Source organism: Apis cerana, linkage group LG1, assembly GCF_029169275.1.
Source record: "Apis cerana isolate GH-2021 linkage group LG1, AcerK_1.0, whole genome shotgun sequence".
NCBI lineage: Eukaryota > Metazoa > Arthropoda > Insecta > Hymenoptera > Apidae > Apis > Apis cerana.
The window spans coordinates 12,727,197-12,745,118 of record NC_083852.1 but is presented as its reverse complement, the minus strand read 5'-3'; the positions used below and the strand labels follow the sequence as shown (position 1 = coordinate 12,745,118).

At 19.6% G+C, this 17,922-nt stretch overlaps 1 protein-coding gene across 1 annotated transcript; it reads left to right on the top strand.

Moving 5' to 3' along the window:
* The first annotated feature begins 16,148 nt into the window (after positions 1-16,148).
* Positions 16,149-17,239, top strand: LOC107999825 (protein G12-like). The gene is made up of 2 exons (XM_017059852.3): positions 16,149-16,271; positions 16,508-17,239. The coding sequence occupies exons 1-2, from the start codon at positions 16,269-16,271 to the stop codon at positions 17,150-17,152; spliced, it is 648 nt and encodes a 215-aa protein (XP_016915341.3). The 5' UTR covers positions 16,149-16,268; the 3' UTR covers positions 17,153-17,239.
* Positions 17,240-17,922: the final 683 nt, after the last annotated feature.

Sequence of the window (17,922 nt, the reverse complement as noted above, 5' to 3'; positions counted from 1 at the left end):
AGAACGATCTTTTAATGTATAAGAATGACGATGAAAAAATTATAATTATAGCTATAAGTTTTATCATATTAAAAAAAAACGAATAAAAAAAGGAAAATAAAAAAATATTAATGAACAAATTGATTACAGAAGCGAATGTAAAATATTTATATATATATATACATATATTATTCACATTATTTTATTCTATGTTTAATATGCAATAAATATAAGGCAAATATTTATTTAAAATAGAGTATTGTTGTACATTTGTTCGGAAATATTAACTACAATTCCGATAATAGGTGATGCAGTCTATTATTATTGAATTGTCATCATATGTTTTGCCAAATTATATTTTTATATTGAAAACAAAAATGATTTTTTAATTTCTCTTGATTTTTCCTTAGTAAAAAAATTTGCTTAATCACATAATATAGTTATATCTTCTTCTATTTTATATCTATAATCTTTTATATCTATGAATCTTTATTTTTTGAAATAAATTGAAATATATAAATAAAAATGAATATCTTTTTAGCATCTTTTTAATTTTAATCAATATTAAATATTTGTAATTTAATACTTACTTATTTGGGAAAATTGACAAAATTATTTCGTGTCAAGAGCAATTGAATAGTAATTAATATATTAAAACATATTTATAATTAAAAAATTTCAAAATTTTTTTAAATTTATTTTTAAAAAACTTGTATTCTATGTATTCTATGAGAAAATAGTTTGAAAATCTTTTAAAAATCTTTAAAAAATTAAAATCGTAATATACTTATATATTCTATTGGAAAAATATTGAAAAATCGAAAAAAAAAAATTAAAATTATTATCAAACAGCGTAAAATTCATGTTCAAATAAATAGATTCAATTGATAATCAAATTTATTTTTCAAAAATGTAATAGTTACGTTCTTATTTTTAATAATAGATAGATAGATTTTCATGTAATTGAAATAATATTTAATGCTGGTTAGATAATAGATAATAGCTTAACCAGACATTTGCAAAAATTTTGTTTCAAAAAAAAAAATAAATAAATATATTCAAATAAATAGAATATTATAATATCATATCGCATTATATATTTTTCTTAAAAATAAAGAAACTTGATTTATTATATTTAAAAACAAACAAATTATTTAAATAATCTATTCTTGATGATTCATTCTATATATAGCAGGTTTAGTAATATCTATTTATATTTCATCGCAAAGCAGAAAAGATACGCAGAAGAATCGCGCGTGATACGTGGTCGGCTATGGTGGATCGATCGAAATTTCATTTCGTCGCCAAAGACCTGAGAAGACTTTCGACCTTGTACTGAGGAAGTGGCGTGCACTGGCTTCTTGCGAACCCGTTCAAACTTTAATGCATGCGAGAAGGTCTGCTTGTTTGCTCTCGAGAAAATTGCTCCCGTAGAAGCGGATGTATCGAAGTAAAATGTGATTTTGCCCGGTGACCCAAGGGATTTCCATTTCCTCTTTCCATTGACTGCTGCGTTGGACGCCTTGTCGAAAAAGCGACTCACCTGTGTGCATATCCCGTTAAATTCGGCAAAGATCGCACTCCATAACTTATAGTTTTATTGTCTTTGAATAATATGATCGAAAGCAAAAATTTTTCTCGGTTTTTTCATATAATTGATATATATATATATTGATATTGATATTACAATATCGAAAATTAAAAAGTTTTAATTAATTGAAAATAGAAATATGTAGTAGATATTACTAGCATTTTATAATGATCTTTCGTGCGGAATCTGCGATTTCAGTTATGCGACCGTCTATAGAAAAAAATGAATCATGTAATGTGATCGAATCGCCATATTAATAAAATAAAAAGATAAGTTCATTAAGAGATATAAATAATAAATATACAAATAAAATATAAACTATGTTTATTAATAATATTATAACTAACTATATTTTTATTAATTACATAAGAAATGAATTTTTTTTTATAAAATATTTATTGTAAATATATATATAATGTATCACATTTATTTTTTGAATTACAAAAATATTCTTACAATTTATGATAAAATAACTAAAATTAAAATTTGTTATAAAAGTTAAGTTTTGATTTTGATATTTTTTGGAATTTAAATTTTTAGAATTTATAATATATTTTAAAACATAAAATTATTATTTGACAATAATTCCATTTTTATTGATAAATATCATCACTTTTTTTTTGTGTGTATTATTATTTTTTATGTTTATGTAATTATATGAAATTCATCAAATTAATTTCATATTTTTGTTTCGCAATGCCTTTGCATTTTTAATTAAAAATTTGTCTTTCTTCGGTTTATCTTATAATACTTATCTTATAATACAATAAATCAGTAGATTTTTATATTTGTTATCTATATTTTTTATTATAATATGTTTTTATAATAAATATAAATAACCAAAAAAATGAAAAATTTATTAATTTATGTCTGAGTAATCTAAAATAAATCAAAGAAAAATAAATTTTAATTAATAAGAACATTCACATTATAAATTTACTTGATCAGATTAATATGAATTTTGTATAATTATATGAATTCTTATATATATGAATTCTTATTAAATTGGATCAAATTGGATCAAAATACATACTAAAGAAAAGTAATATAAATATGTTCAAAATTGGAATAAAATATAAAATATATTATTAAATGTATTATTAATACATGAAACATTCTATATTGTTTAAAATGTATTACGAAACTAACAACAGAAAATATCAAAACCAAAATTCAATTTTTACAAAAAAGTGCTATTATTTATTTTATTACAAATTTTTAAAGTGTGAAATTTTTTGTCCGTGAAAAATAATTATAATTTAATTTTTATCATATAATATCATTTTCAATATTAAGTCAATTAAATAAGTTGTATACTTTGTAAATAAATATATAAAAATAATATAAAAATATATATGTTATTATAAAATTATTGATTAATTGATTGATTATATAATTTTATAATTTTCTACGAAAATATTAAATTATTATTATATTATTATAAAATAACGAAAATATAAATCATTAAGTATATATTATTCAAATATTATTCAAATATTTTTATAATATTCTTAAAATTTTTTATTATAATACTATTGTATATAAATATATTTCAATTAAATTTATGTTAATTTTTCATAATACTTTATAATCTATTGCTTTGAAAACGGAATTTTTGAAAAAATTCTTTTTTGTTTTTATAAAAATTATAACATTAGGATTTGGAAAGTTCTAAAAAGATGATTGATCGAAATTGAATTCGTATTTAAAAATATATCAAATGTTAACATATAATAACATTTGATAATATTCATATCGATTATCACTTCATCTTATATTCTTTAAGATTTTTTTTTTAAAAAAAAAAAGAATCAAGTCTTAGAAAGCTTCTCGTAAGCAGCAGACGAGTTTTCATCATGACCGCAGCCAACGTTAATTAATGTAACTCGACGAAGTATACGAACATAATTACTTTGCTCGAGTGGCTCGACTGAAAAGTTTGCTCATTATCACGGGATGCGTAAGTACACGCACATGATACAAACATACATCTAACGTGGCATTGACAGTAAGAATTATTATATTATTGAGTATTATTTCACGTTATCTTATATTATAAGCAGCGGAATTTTTTTTCAATTTTAACTGTTAAGATATCGAGATGCAAAGATATTTAGAATAAATAATTAAACATATATAAACAATTAATCATGCTTTAAGTTAGAGAGATAGAGAGATTTTTAACGGAATAATAACGGAATAATTGCGTAACATTTTAATTAAAATAATATATATTAAATTTTATTTAGATAAATACAGATTGTGATAATATCACAAAAAAATTAAAGTATTATATTAACAGTCCGATTGTGTTCAATAATTATACTATCAATTATAATTTATAAATTTTAATTTACAAATAAATTGTAAATATGGATCTAAATTATGTCTAATTATGTCTAAATAATCTAAAGATGTAGTAATTTACTTAATAATAAGATTTTATATATAATATATATCAATAAGATTTTTTATATTTTATTTCATAATATCTAAATAGTAAAATTTAGCATAAATTTATATAACCTAACCACTTTTGTTCCCCAATTATTAATATTATTTTTGAAGTTATAAATATAAAATAATAACATAATTTAATACTAAATATATCATAAGTAAGGATTAATATTCTATTAAATTATGAAATATTTTTATTCGCATAAAATTAAAAATTTTTTAAAAAAATTCTACTGGATATATTAAACATAATATAAATATTACTCACAAAAATAAAAAAAAATGTAATGAATAGAATAATATTTTATCAAAATATGAAATATTTTTATTCATAGAATTTTTTAAAATTTTAAACACATATTAATAGAAATAAAACGTTATAATTACATTTTATTTTTTGAATTTTATCAAAATCATTTAATCAAACGAATATAATGTTTCATGATACAAATTCAATACAAATTTTCTTATATTTCTTGTTTATTTCTTATTTATTTTTACTTTTTTTTTATTAACAAGAAATTCAAATTTACGTGTATATATTTGTAAGATAGTTTCATACATTTCGTTAGAATCTAATTTCAACAACAATTCCATTTTGTTGTACATTTCCATCCTAAACAATTCCTTTGATCTTCTCAAAATCTTTCTTCTTCAATACAATTTGACATATTCTTCATCTCTGAAAGAAAGCCGCAAATATTTCAAAACGCTTCGATTTTCGATATCACGTAAAAGATACGAAAAATATCGATTTCTCGTCCTCCATACACATGATTGAAACATATATTTGTTCTTAACCAAACCGATAAGTTTAAGAATAAAAAAATTTGAAAGTATACATCGTTTCGAAAAATAATAAATATTTTCAATGCTATATTAAATAGAATTCGAAACTAGATGTACAATTGGCGAATAACTTGCATTTTTCTGTTTTCTGTATTTAAATTTCTCTAAAGTCTTTGAAATGGACACGGTTAATATTTAAAGGAAAATCATGTTAGGATATAGCGTTTCTAAATATTGCACATAGTATCATTTGATTTTACGATAATTTACTATAAATGAAATAACAAAAAATATTTATAAACAATAAAAATAATAATATTATTATTTTATTAACATTCATATTAATAAAATAATATTATATAATAAAAATAACAAAAAATATACATGTAGATTAAGTAAAAATAAAAATATTAGACTTACATTTTGAAAATTCCATAATAATTATTATAAAGAATGAGATATATTATTATGGACTAAAAGTTTATAGAAGTTTATAGTTTCTTGTTTTCTGATATTAACAATATGATAATATTGTTAATTTATTATATAACTAATAATGTAAATAATTAATTATTGATTCAATTTTATGATCATATTTTATAGTTTGTATATAATGAAAATTTTAATGGATATTTGTTTCTAATCGTCATTACAAGTGAAATAACGTTTTATTATGAAGGAATAATGGCATAATAATATGTATATAATACATAAAAATATAAAAAAAATAAAAAAATATTACAATTGAAAACATTTAAAATCTGGTAATTGATACTAGCAGTATAGTCTTCCATGATGTTCTCAAAGTCCTCTGAACTTTCTATATTGAATTACATTTTTCTGAAATTGTATTCTCTATCAATTGTTAATATCTTTAGATTTCGATTCAGAGATTTTTCAAATGTTTATATTAGATTTCAGAGTTTTTATGAATTACAGATAAATTTTACTTATAATTGATACTAATTATTCCAAATTTTGTATGAATATCATATCTATCATAAATTGAATTTTACAATGACGAATATGAAGTTATTCATATTATTTATTTATTGCAACAATAATATAATCAAAAATTGTATTTTTATATTTTTCTACTTTCAAAAATATAATCTTGTAAATGAATTTGAGCGAAATGTATATTTTCAATAGATATTGTTTTTATGCATTTTTATAATAATTCGAAATATTCATGATTCAATATTCCCTAAAAACATAATTTTTTATTTATTTATTAATTATTACAATTATTTATTTTATTAATTATTTATTGTTATCACAATAAATGAGAATTATGAAAATTTATAATAACATTATCGAAAAAAAATAGTTTAAAGATATTTTGATTGAAATCGTTTATTAATTGAAATCGATAATTCATATATCTATTTTTGTATTTATTTATTCTTTGTGCACATCAATTAATGTTATCTAAAATGTACAAGTAAAATATCACTCGTCAACAAATGTATCAAGATATCGATTATATATCGTATATATTTTTTGTTATTCAATTTTGTTATCATTTTTTGATCTGACATCGTTGACAAATCTGAAGACTTTTCAAAGGTTTTTTTCAAAGAAATCAATTTTTTTAAATAGTTAAAATTTGCTTTCGATAAATTGAAAATGAAAATTAAATAATATAAATAATTAATTGACAAAATGAATTATCATTTGATTTAAATGAATTATGAATGATGATTTGAGATGATTTAAGTAATTTTTATTAATCCAGAAAATATATTGATAGAAAATAAGAAATAAAACATTAAATTATATAATAATATTATATAATTATCTAATATACGATAATTAGTATAATGAAAATGATATTTAATATGCAATAAATCAAAAGCAGAAACAATCCATTATTCCGAAATCATCGATCGTTTTATTCAATTATCAAAATATATTAATTTCAATTCAATTATTGTTACACAATTCAACTTAATATCAAAAAATTTTGAAGAATTTCATAGAATATGCTGTAATATAATATAATAAAATGCTATGGACTTTATGTATTTTTTGATTTTTTGAAATTTCAATTATTATAATATAACTTACATTTTCTGTTTTTTAAAAATCAAAATAAACTAAATTAAATTTTACTTTAATAAAAAATATTATTTTAAACATTTATTAGAATAATCAATTATTAGAATAATTTATTCAATTATTAGAATAATCAAAACGTAAAATGTCTATTAAACAAAAGAAATATAACTATTAATATAAATTCCAGAAGAATGTTTTAATAATATTTGAAAATATACAATCAAAATTATTAATATTATATCAAAATGTTGCTGTCTATTTTCACTCTTTTCTTCATATCAAAGCAAATAACATTTACTATACAACAATCGAAATAAGAAACAATCCATTTTTCCAAAATTATGGATCGTTCTACTTAAAAAAATATATATATATCAATTTAATTTATATATTCAAATTCATCATATCATATATATGTCATTCAGATTCTTAAATATTTCATAAGGTATAAATTTATGCCAAAGAATATAACAATTATTATACAATAATCTAAAATTATAATGATCTACTTCAAAATCTTTGATTTAATTAGTATTTATTCAATTAAAATTAATTATTTATTCAGTTAAAAAGTTCCCGATTCATTACCATTATTCAATTTATGAATTCGGTATCGAGATTCGAAATCTTCGTTCGTTTTTTTCGAATATTTTATCATGTCATTACTTGCAAGATTTTCATGTACAAGAAATCAATCATCTAACTATCTAGTGAACGTGGATTACCAAGAAAAAAAAATGAAAACAAACCTCTCGGAATAGGAATGAAACGGTAGAAGAGAGGATCAAGGGATAGAACAGGAAGATCTCGCGCTTTGGTAGAGAACTGGCAAGGAATCCAATCGCAATAGAGTTAAGTGTTTGAGAGTAAAACCTGGCCAAGACACGACCTCGATTACTCGCCGAGGATTTGTTACGGCCACCTTTTCCGCCACGTTTCCTTCCCTCGATCCCTTCGAATCATCCAGGACTTTTTCTTCGTTTTCGATTCGTCTGAAAGCCGCACGGCCGTTCCTCGTACCAACCAAGGAGGACCAGTTCCGTCTCTTTTCCGTATCAAACCGATTCCATCCGTTCTTTTTTTCGATCATCAAACCAAGGAGATTTCCAATTGGCTGTCGCGTTTGCTTCACTATCTATCCTTCTCGTCGAATTACACCTGTTCGAACTGATTTCTTTTTGAGCCCTCTTGACCAGTTTTTTCGAAATATTAGGTTGATGGAAATATTTTGCCAAAAATGTTTTCGATTTAATTTGACAAACAAATTTATTTATTTTGAAATTTATTGATTTATTTAATAAGGAGAATTATAATTATAAGTATGAAAAGAAAAATATACATTTGTTTGTAAAAGTTAAGAATCAAAATATCTAAAATATAATTTTTGAAGATTGAAAAAATGAAAAAGAGAATCATATAATATTAATTGTAAGACAATATAAATTTTCAATTTGTATTAAAAATTATCTGAAATATTGATCAGTATATGAAATATACAAATTATTATTATCAATTATTTATTAATTATTTATCAAGAAAGAAATAATATTATCAGCAAAGATTTAAAATATATATAAACTGTTTAACAACGAATCTAATATTTAATGAAGAATACAAATTGCGTAAATTTATTTTTTTGCGTTTATCATAGTACACATTCAGTGCCATTTAACGTACTTTTTTTAATTTTGATGTTTAGAATCTTCATTTTGATAAAGAAAAAATCTTAATCTATCAAAAAAAAATTAAGATGTAATATTAATTTAAATAAAAATCATTCTTTCATAAAAAATAGCAAAGACATAGAATAAATTGAATAATATACTTTTTTATTTTCTTCCTTTCTTCTTGAAAATAAGATTTTAATCGTTCTAAATCTTCTTAATTTTTAATATCAAAGATTAAAAATATTAATTCTAAAAAAAAATTAAAAAAAATATATTATATATATATATATATATATATATATATATATATATATAATATATTTTTTATTTTATATATATATTTTATATATATTATTTAGTTTAATATTCTGTCTAGTTTTTAATATTTTCTAGGAAAAATAATTTAAATATTAAATATTATATAATAATATTATATAAATAATTAAATATTAAATATAATATTATAATTTCTTATAATTTATATATTTATATATTTAATTGATATTACAGGTATAATTGATATTATACCTATCATATAATATTATTATATCTAATAATAACCTAATAAAAAATGCGAGAACTCGATTAAAAAAAATCATTAAATACATAATATGAGTTGAATAATATCTTATTATAATTTTGTGATCTATTCAGTGATTTTGTATTCAAAGATAACATTAATAGAGGCAATATAATAGAGCAATAATATTTATTTTAAACTGCCTTGAATATTAAAAAAATGTTATAGATATTCAGGCTTGATGACAAGAAATTACAATTTAATTACTACAAACAAATTATTATTTCACAAAATTATTAAAATCAAATTGAATGTATCTTCTTTATAAAAGAATATAATATATAATTCAAATAAAAGATAATTCAAATGAAAAATGGCATAATAAAATACTAAGAGAAATTTTAAGCATAATAAATTCATATATATATAGTACAGACTTTTAGTACAGACAGAATTAAAAGTTTCAAGTTTTGAAAATAAGTAAAAAATAAGTAAAAAGATAAAAAATAAATTAAATAAATAATATAATAATTATAATATAAAATATTATAACATAATATAAAAAATTTTTTATTTGAGTAACACAATATTAAATTTATTAATTATTATTTTAAAGTTTTAAATATATCTAATATTAAAATATTTATTTATATATAATGTAATAGATTTTTCATAGCAAGTCATTTATTTATATATATTGTATATTATATATATATAAATAAATGACTTGCTATGAAAAATAAATATATATATATATATATTGACTGAAACAGAACAACTAACTCCATCATGAATGAAACTAGTTCTTATCCTGTTGGGATAAATTATGAAAAATAAAAATAGAATTTTAATGAAATGAAATACAATTTTATTGACAATACACATCTTTTAAGCTTCAAATCTACAAAAACATATTACTTAAAAAAAAACAAAATAATATAGTAATCATAAACATTAAATATAAAAACAATAATCTATTGATTAACTTGAAATTTTATTAATAATAATTTAATAATTCTTTAATAATATATTTCTATTTCTAATAGTCTATTAAAAATAATATAATGGTAATAATAATAATCTTATCTAATAATTATTTAATAAAATAATAATAATAAAATAAAATAGAAAATATAAAGTGTAAAAAAATAAAATGAAATTTATTAGAAAAGACAAAATTTTTAGATAGTTAGAATAATTTATACATTTGTAATGAAGATTAAACTATTGTCATATTGTCTCGAATTTGATAACAATTAGTCATTATTGATATATATAATTTAAGAATATTCTGCTCATCATATGACTTATTATATTATATTTTCTATTACAATATATTCGTATAATTACAAAATGTAATCTAATTTATAAGCATCAGTTATTAATTTTTTTGTATTTATGAATAGAAAATAAATCAAAATAGAATCATAGAAAAATAGGAATCAAAAAATGTATATAATCGAATAATGTATATATTAATATTTAATATTTTGCATACCTTATCTTATTTAGACTTTTGTTAAATCTCAGATTTTTGTAGATTCATTTTCCCATTTTACCATTATGACAGAGTAGTATGATTGAGGATCAGAATGTGATTATATTGATAACAATTAAAAGCATAACTATTTTTATTTTGAAGATATATTTATCGTAATATCTTACTTTCGAAACTTTTAGTCCCAGTTTTTTCTATCGAATTGAAAAAATAATATATTGTTATTAGGGAAAAAATAATCCGCATTAGTAAATATATTATTACAAAATATAGATATAAAAAAATTACTAAAATATAGATAAATTATTTACTTGTACAATTCGATAGTCTTCTAATTAAAGGTATAAACTCCATTCACATCTCTTCTTACTTTTATTTATATTTACTTTTTATGTAATTTTATATTTTCTTAGACTATTGAGCGTAATACCATGCCATATAACATATATCAATTTTTAACATATATTAACTCAGTATTTTAATAGAGATAAAATTTTAATCTATCAAAAAAAAACTACTAATATATAATATCCATTAAGTATAAAAATTTTTGTTTATATATAAGTTAAAATAAGATATCCTAATCCTTAAAAATATTAAAATTTTATTAAAAAGAAAGAAAGAAAATAAAAAAAATATATATTAAAAATATATTTTATTTTTTTTTTATATTTTCTACGAAGAAATAGTTTCTATATTTAATTTTTTATTTAATTGATTATTATATCTATCATATGATATCTATTAGATTTATGATAAATAATAATAGTCAAAAAATGCTAGAATTTGATTGAAAGAATTAATATTTTATATATATATATATATATATGAATTTTTTAATCAAATTTTAGTATATATATATATATATATATATATATATATATATATATATATATATATATATATTTAATAATATTAATAATATATATTATATGAATTTTTAATTCTTTTAATTTAGATAGATTATCTATATATAGATTGATTATGTGATCCCAGTAATCTTGTAATCTATTAATTATCTTGTATTCAAAGCAAATATTGACAAAGGCAATGTGGAATAAATTATTTCTCAATATGAAAGATTTTAATTTCGATTGTAATTTAATATTACATTTGATATTTAATTAATTTAATATTTGATAAATATTTTATATTTATAATAAATAATTTTATTTATATTTAAAATATTTTTAAATTTCTATACTTCTTAATATCATCTAAAATATTGTCTACATTTATAATTTAATATTAAAATTAGCTTCATCTATTTAACATGTTTAAGATATTTCTGAATTTTTAAATTTCAATAACTTTTATATATATATTATTATATATTATATATTATATTTTATATATATATTATTAATTCACTATTAATATTCAATACATTTAAAAATGTAAATTTATCTATATTTGAAATCTATCTATATTTTGAATTCATTCTATATTTTTTAAATATTTTTATATTATCATTGACGTTCATTATATCTTCACAGATGAAATTTTCTTTGCCAATCTTGACTGTCCTGGTTGTATTTAATAACAACTTTAATAAAAACTTTGTGGTTTACAAAGTTCCAAGCTTCAGAAATAGTGTCCATCCTTAATGAATTGCAGTTTTAATAATCTTATTCCCATCAAATTATCGCGGTTATTCGCTTTTAAAAAAGACAATTTCAAATTCTATTATAGAATTGTTTAAATATTCTTCAAATATTAGACTTTTCATTATTGAAATTGAAGTCATTCCCGAATTTGCTATAGAATATTCGTATATACATTCGAATATACAAGATATGTATGATCTTGACATGTACTATCAACAAAATTAATAAATACTTGTACTTTTCAATACTTGTATTAATTTTTTATTATTTTCTTCATTTTATCAGAATTATTAATGGAATTTGTTGTCTGTTTATTGAATTTGATACCTTTGGATTTAATAGATCTATAACAGGATTCTGCTATATAGTTCTCATATATTTTTCAAATTTATCAAGATGCCTCATTTCTAAACATTCATCAATAAGATCTGCACAAACAGGAAATTTTAACGTTATTTTGAAAGCCAAAAGATATCTAACAGCATCTTGATATTATAAAAAAAAGCATAAATATCTTAAAGCTCTAAAGTTCCTATTAAATGTTAATCCTTTTTTATAAAATATAGATATATATTTTTTCAAACATAAAAAGAAAAATATATGATAAATATTTACAAAAAGATATCATTTACTGATCTCGATAATTTTTTAATTTCTATTTATATATTCTATTATATAATTTCTATTTATATTTAAACGTAATCAAAAATTAAATAAATTTTTCTTTAGACATCATTTAATTTATATTAATTTTAAGTTTAATTTTATCATAAATTAAAATTAAATAAAAACTTACTTAATTGATTTAATAATGATTTAATAATGATTTAACTAATTTTACATTGAATTTTATATGATTGAGAATTTATATGATTTAAGCTAGTTTTTTAATCTCTTCGTGAAGCCATCAATTGTGTAAATCTTAAAACTAATTTGATTTAATCTAAACTGCATAGAAAAAAATAATTTTTAATAAACAACGATCAAATAAGATTTTCATAACACTATTCAGAATGATGACCTTGATTAAAAAGTCACCAATATTAAAAAATAATATCTTTTCAATAATTAGCAAATATATATATATACCTATTAGTAAAAGTTACAAAAACAAAACATTTAATCATGTGTAAATTTTTTTATATTTTTTATCTTCTGAAATCCAATAGATTAGAATTAAAAAAATAATAATTGATCATCAATATATCAATAATCTTTTTTACTATACATGTATAAAAACTAAATGAAAATAAAAGGTATTATATAAAAAAAATTCGTAAATGATTAATTTATTTTTCATTAATTATTTTAAATTATTAAAAATATAAGTTAGATATACTATTGAATCAATTTGAACTTGAATAAATTTATGGTCATAAAATATTCGATTTTTGTTTAAGTTCAGATATTATAATAGATTCAATTATTCATATTATATGAATTGAAAAATATATAAATGCATTCTAAAAAATATTTCCTATATTCTTGAAATAAATTTTATAAGTAAATCATTTATTTTGGATTGAATTTCGAATTTCGAATAATAATATTATTTTAATGTACTAAATCTTTATATATAAATCTTAATGTAATAAATCTTTATAAATCTTTTAAAAAATATAAAAAATTGGATTTTAATATTTATATGAAATTCAAATGATTAAAAAATTAAATATATAAATAAGAAAGTGTTTTAATTTAACACTTATAATTATAGCAATATTATAGCACTGACATTATAATCAATTAAAATTTTTTTTAAATAATTAGTGGATAGATTGATATTGAATTAAGTGTTTACATGATTTCATATGTTTTTCTTGATAATTTTGTCATTTAGACGTATAAAATAAAATTATTATTAATTATGTTTATTATATATTATATAATATTATAAATTTATTAATTATATTTATATTATTTATAAAAAGAATATTACAAACATAAAGAAAACTTAAAATTAATTTAAAATTTTCAATAATATATAAAATCAAGAAATGCTATTTTATTTTAATTATATTTGAGTGCTATTTCAGAATAATCATTATGTTTATCAAAACAATTATGTTTATTAAAACAAAAGAATAAAGCAAATTCAAATATATCTTATTTTCATAATTTTATCTCATATCGTATGCTCTTCGAAAATGACCAATCGAATAACACATTTAAATGTTCTCAATAATGGCTCATTTTGTGCTTATCCGGTTCGCATATAAATAGATAAGCATGTAGAACACTCAATTAATGATGTTATCGGTTCTTATGTATTTAAAAAAAATCTTTTATTACATAATAATTGTTAATTGTATTTGTTAACTATATTTATGTGAAATAAAGATTTTTTAAAATTTCAATCAATTTCATTTTTTCATTGTTCTTAATTATTAATATGAAATAGATTAATCAAATGATTTCACAATTAAATAAAAAAATTTATAAAAAATTTTTTAAATGATAATAAAAATCATCACGAAATCATCATTTTACAAATAAATCAAAGTCGTTTTGGTAAAATACTGAAATTTCAGAAAAATGGAATTTCAATATTAGATTATAAATGAATAAAATTTTATAAATGTTCATTAAAATATATAAGTATGTTTCATCATGATCATTAAAAATTTTTTTGAGAAAATTAAATCAAAAGTTTTAAAAAAATAAAAAAAGTAATAAAAAAATGTGTTAAACAAAAAGAAAACAATTCTTTTAATTTCAATATAAATATTAGATATTATCATTATATAGATCATAGATTATAGACATTTTTAATACACGTGTACACGCGACTTTCTAATACACATTCGAAATCATAATCTGTAATCCGTAAATTCGAGTTCATTTCTTAAAAATCATTAATCATTTACTTAATTGATTTTTTATGAGAAATTCATTTTTTATGCAACAAGTTCGATTTCAATAAGAAATTGTCTATATTAAAATATCAAGATCTCTCGAAAAATCAAAGTAGATCTAACGGTGAACATATTTTTCTTATTGTTTCTTGTTTCGTCATGAAAATCTTCAAAGCCATTATATCGATAACGATGAGTCCGCTATAGGCTGTTACTACCATGTGCTACTATAATATCGAACAAAAGTTTGCTTGGACAGCAATAGAAAATAATTTAATATAACTTTCTATTGTAACACAGGTGGAATGTTAAAAGTAATATTTGTCTTTGGAGAACAATTATAATAACATTTTTAGATATCCTTAGATTTCCTGTTATTGCTATTTTCTATGATATAATAATTATTTTTTTTTTTGAACTTTTGTCTATAATTATTTTTTATAATATAGAATTAATTTTGAAATTAATTTTGGAATTATTCAAAATAAAGATATTGAAATTAAGATTAATCACAAGATAGAAAATAATAGTAATTATAATTATAGTTATTATAAAGATTAAATACTTATACAAAAATTATATATAATTTTATTATATATAATATTATATATATATTATATAGTATTATATTAATTTTATTTTTTTTCGATTTCAATTTTTGTTATAACTTCTTATATTATTCTTATATTTATCTAAATTAGTCAAAAAAAATTCTATATACTAATTACTCAAAAAATTATTAATTTTAAAGTTGTGTCAAAATCTAGAATATTTATTTTTATTTCATTATCTCATAATGTTTACAAAATGACGTTTGTCATCAAAAACAATTTTTGAGAAACATTTCTTTTTTCTATTTCTATCTTTATTAACAAATATTAATATTAATATAATTTATTAACAAATCAAATATCAGAATCTATATATATCATTTCGTTTATTCCTTAACGTATCTTTAATATTTCCTAAATGAAATTACTTTCTATATTGGTAATTAGTAATATTTGCTATATTTATCATTTAACATAATAATTTTATTAAAAAGAGTACTATTATACAATATATATTCAATCACTATATCGATATTATTTAGTCAATTGTATGGTTAATTTTGAATGTGTCTATAATATCACAAATGATATAATCTTATCGTATGAGTATTAGGTTAGTGTTAAAGGAGTATATAAACTGACTGGTAGGCTAGAGTAATCAAGTATTCAAAAGAAAACATTTGCAGAGGCAACATGGTAAGTAGAACAATAAACAATACTTTAAAATATAGAAAAATACAAAAGAAATATAAATATTATATAAGTATCAAGAACACTATACTTATTTGATAAATTTAGATAATGATTCAATATTAATATTTAACATTTAAAAATGTTAACAATATTTAATGTTATTAATAATGTTAATATTACTTAAAATATTTATAAATTTCTATCTTTCTTAAATATTTTTATATCGCCATTATTTACAGATGAAATTCGCTTTGACTATTTTGGCCATTCTTGCCGTAATCAGCCCTCTGGAGGCTTTCACAGTTCCACGCACTGGAAACGGTGCTCTTGCTGACGAATTGCAAAAATTTGTTGACCTAATTCCTATAAAAGAAATTATCGAAATTGTTCACCGATACAAAACACAAGATATTGAATTCCAACAAGTACTCGAGTACTTCCAATCATATGAGTTCAAAACCTTGATCACTGAAATTGAAAGTATTCCTGAATGGATTCATATTCTAAACTACGCACAGAGCGCTGGTCTCGATGCATATTACCTGGTCAATAAAGTCAATGAATATTTACACTTGCCATCGCTCAAACCAAGTTCCCATGCTACCAGAAATATTGGTGGAATCCGTGGTTTCCTCGATGAAGTCGAAGCTGTGGTACCTACAGACCAGCTCAAGTCCCTCTACCTGGAGAGAGTGGCTAACTCTGCTGTTTTCGCAGACTTTAACAGGATGTTGGGATCTCCTATCGCTCAAACTCTCGTCAATAAGCTCTGCGCAAGCATAAACTTTAACAACTTCTTGACGAAGGCCAAAAATTACGGTGTCCGTCTTGATATTATAAGGGTAGACATGGAAGAACGTTTGGGTCTCACAGTTCCTTGTTAATTACATATTAATAGTTTCTTTCTCTTTTTTTTTAAATACCTTATTAAGTATGAATGTTAAGTTTAATAAATATGCATTTATAAAATATATCTCGCGTTATGTTATATCTCTCTTTATTCTTTTCAATTTTTTTTTGCATTCCTAAGAAATTTCATAATAAATCAGATAAAATTAATTTCTTAATGATATCGCAAAATAAAACTATCTTTTCTTTTAAAGTAAGAACCAATGCATTGTTTCATTTTTTACAAATAAATATCAAGATTGAAAATTAATATGAAAGATATTTTGACTTAAATTTTGACTTAAATTAAGACTTATCATGTAAATATAAGAAAATGGATAGAACATGATTATGATATATGTATATATTTTCATAATTTTAAGTAGAGTCAATATTTCATTTTTTTTTCTATAATATATATATATATATATATATATAATTTATATATATATATATATATATATATATATGTCTAAATTATCATTTTGAAATTTTTTTTCTATATATATTACCACCATTCAGTTTTAATTTTCAAAAAATTTGCAAAAAATTTTTCTTAAACTTACCTTACGAATACATTCATCGTGATACGAATTCTGGTATAGATGGCTATTTAACAGTGATCACATTCCTATATAACCCTAACCTAAACAATAAAGAAAAAAATTAATGGGTTATAGGTTAGATTAGATTACGTTTTATTGGTTTGTTGTTTAATGGTGATCGCATTCTTAATCTAAACAATAAAAGAGAAAAATTAATGGGT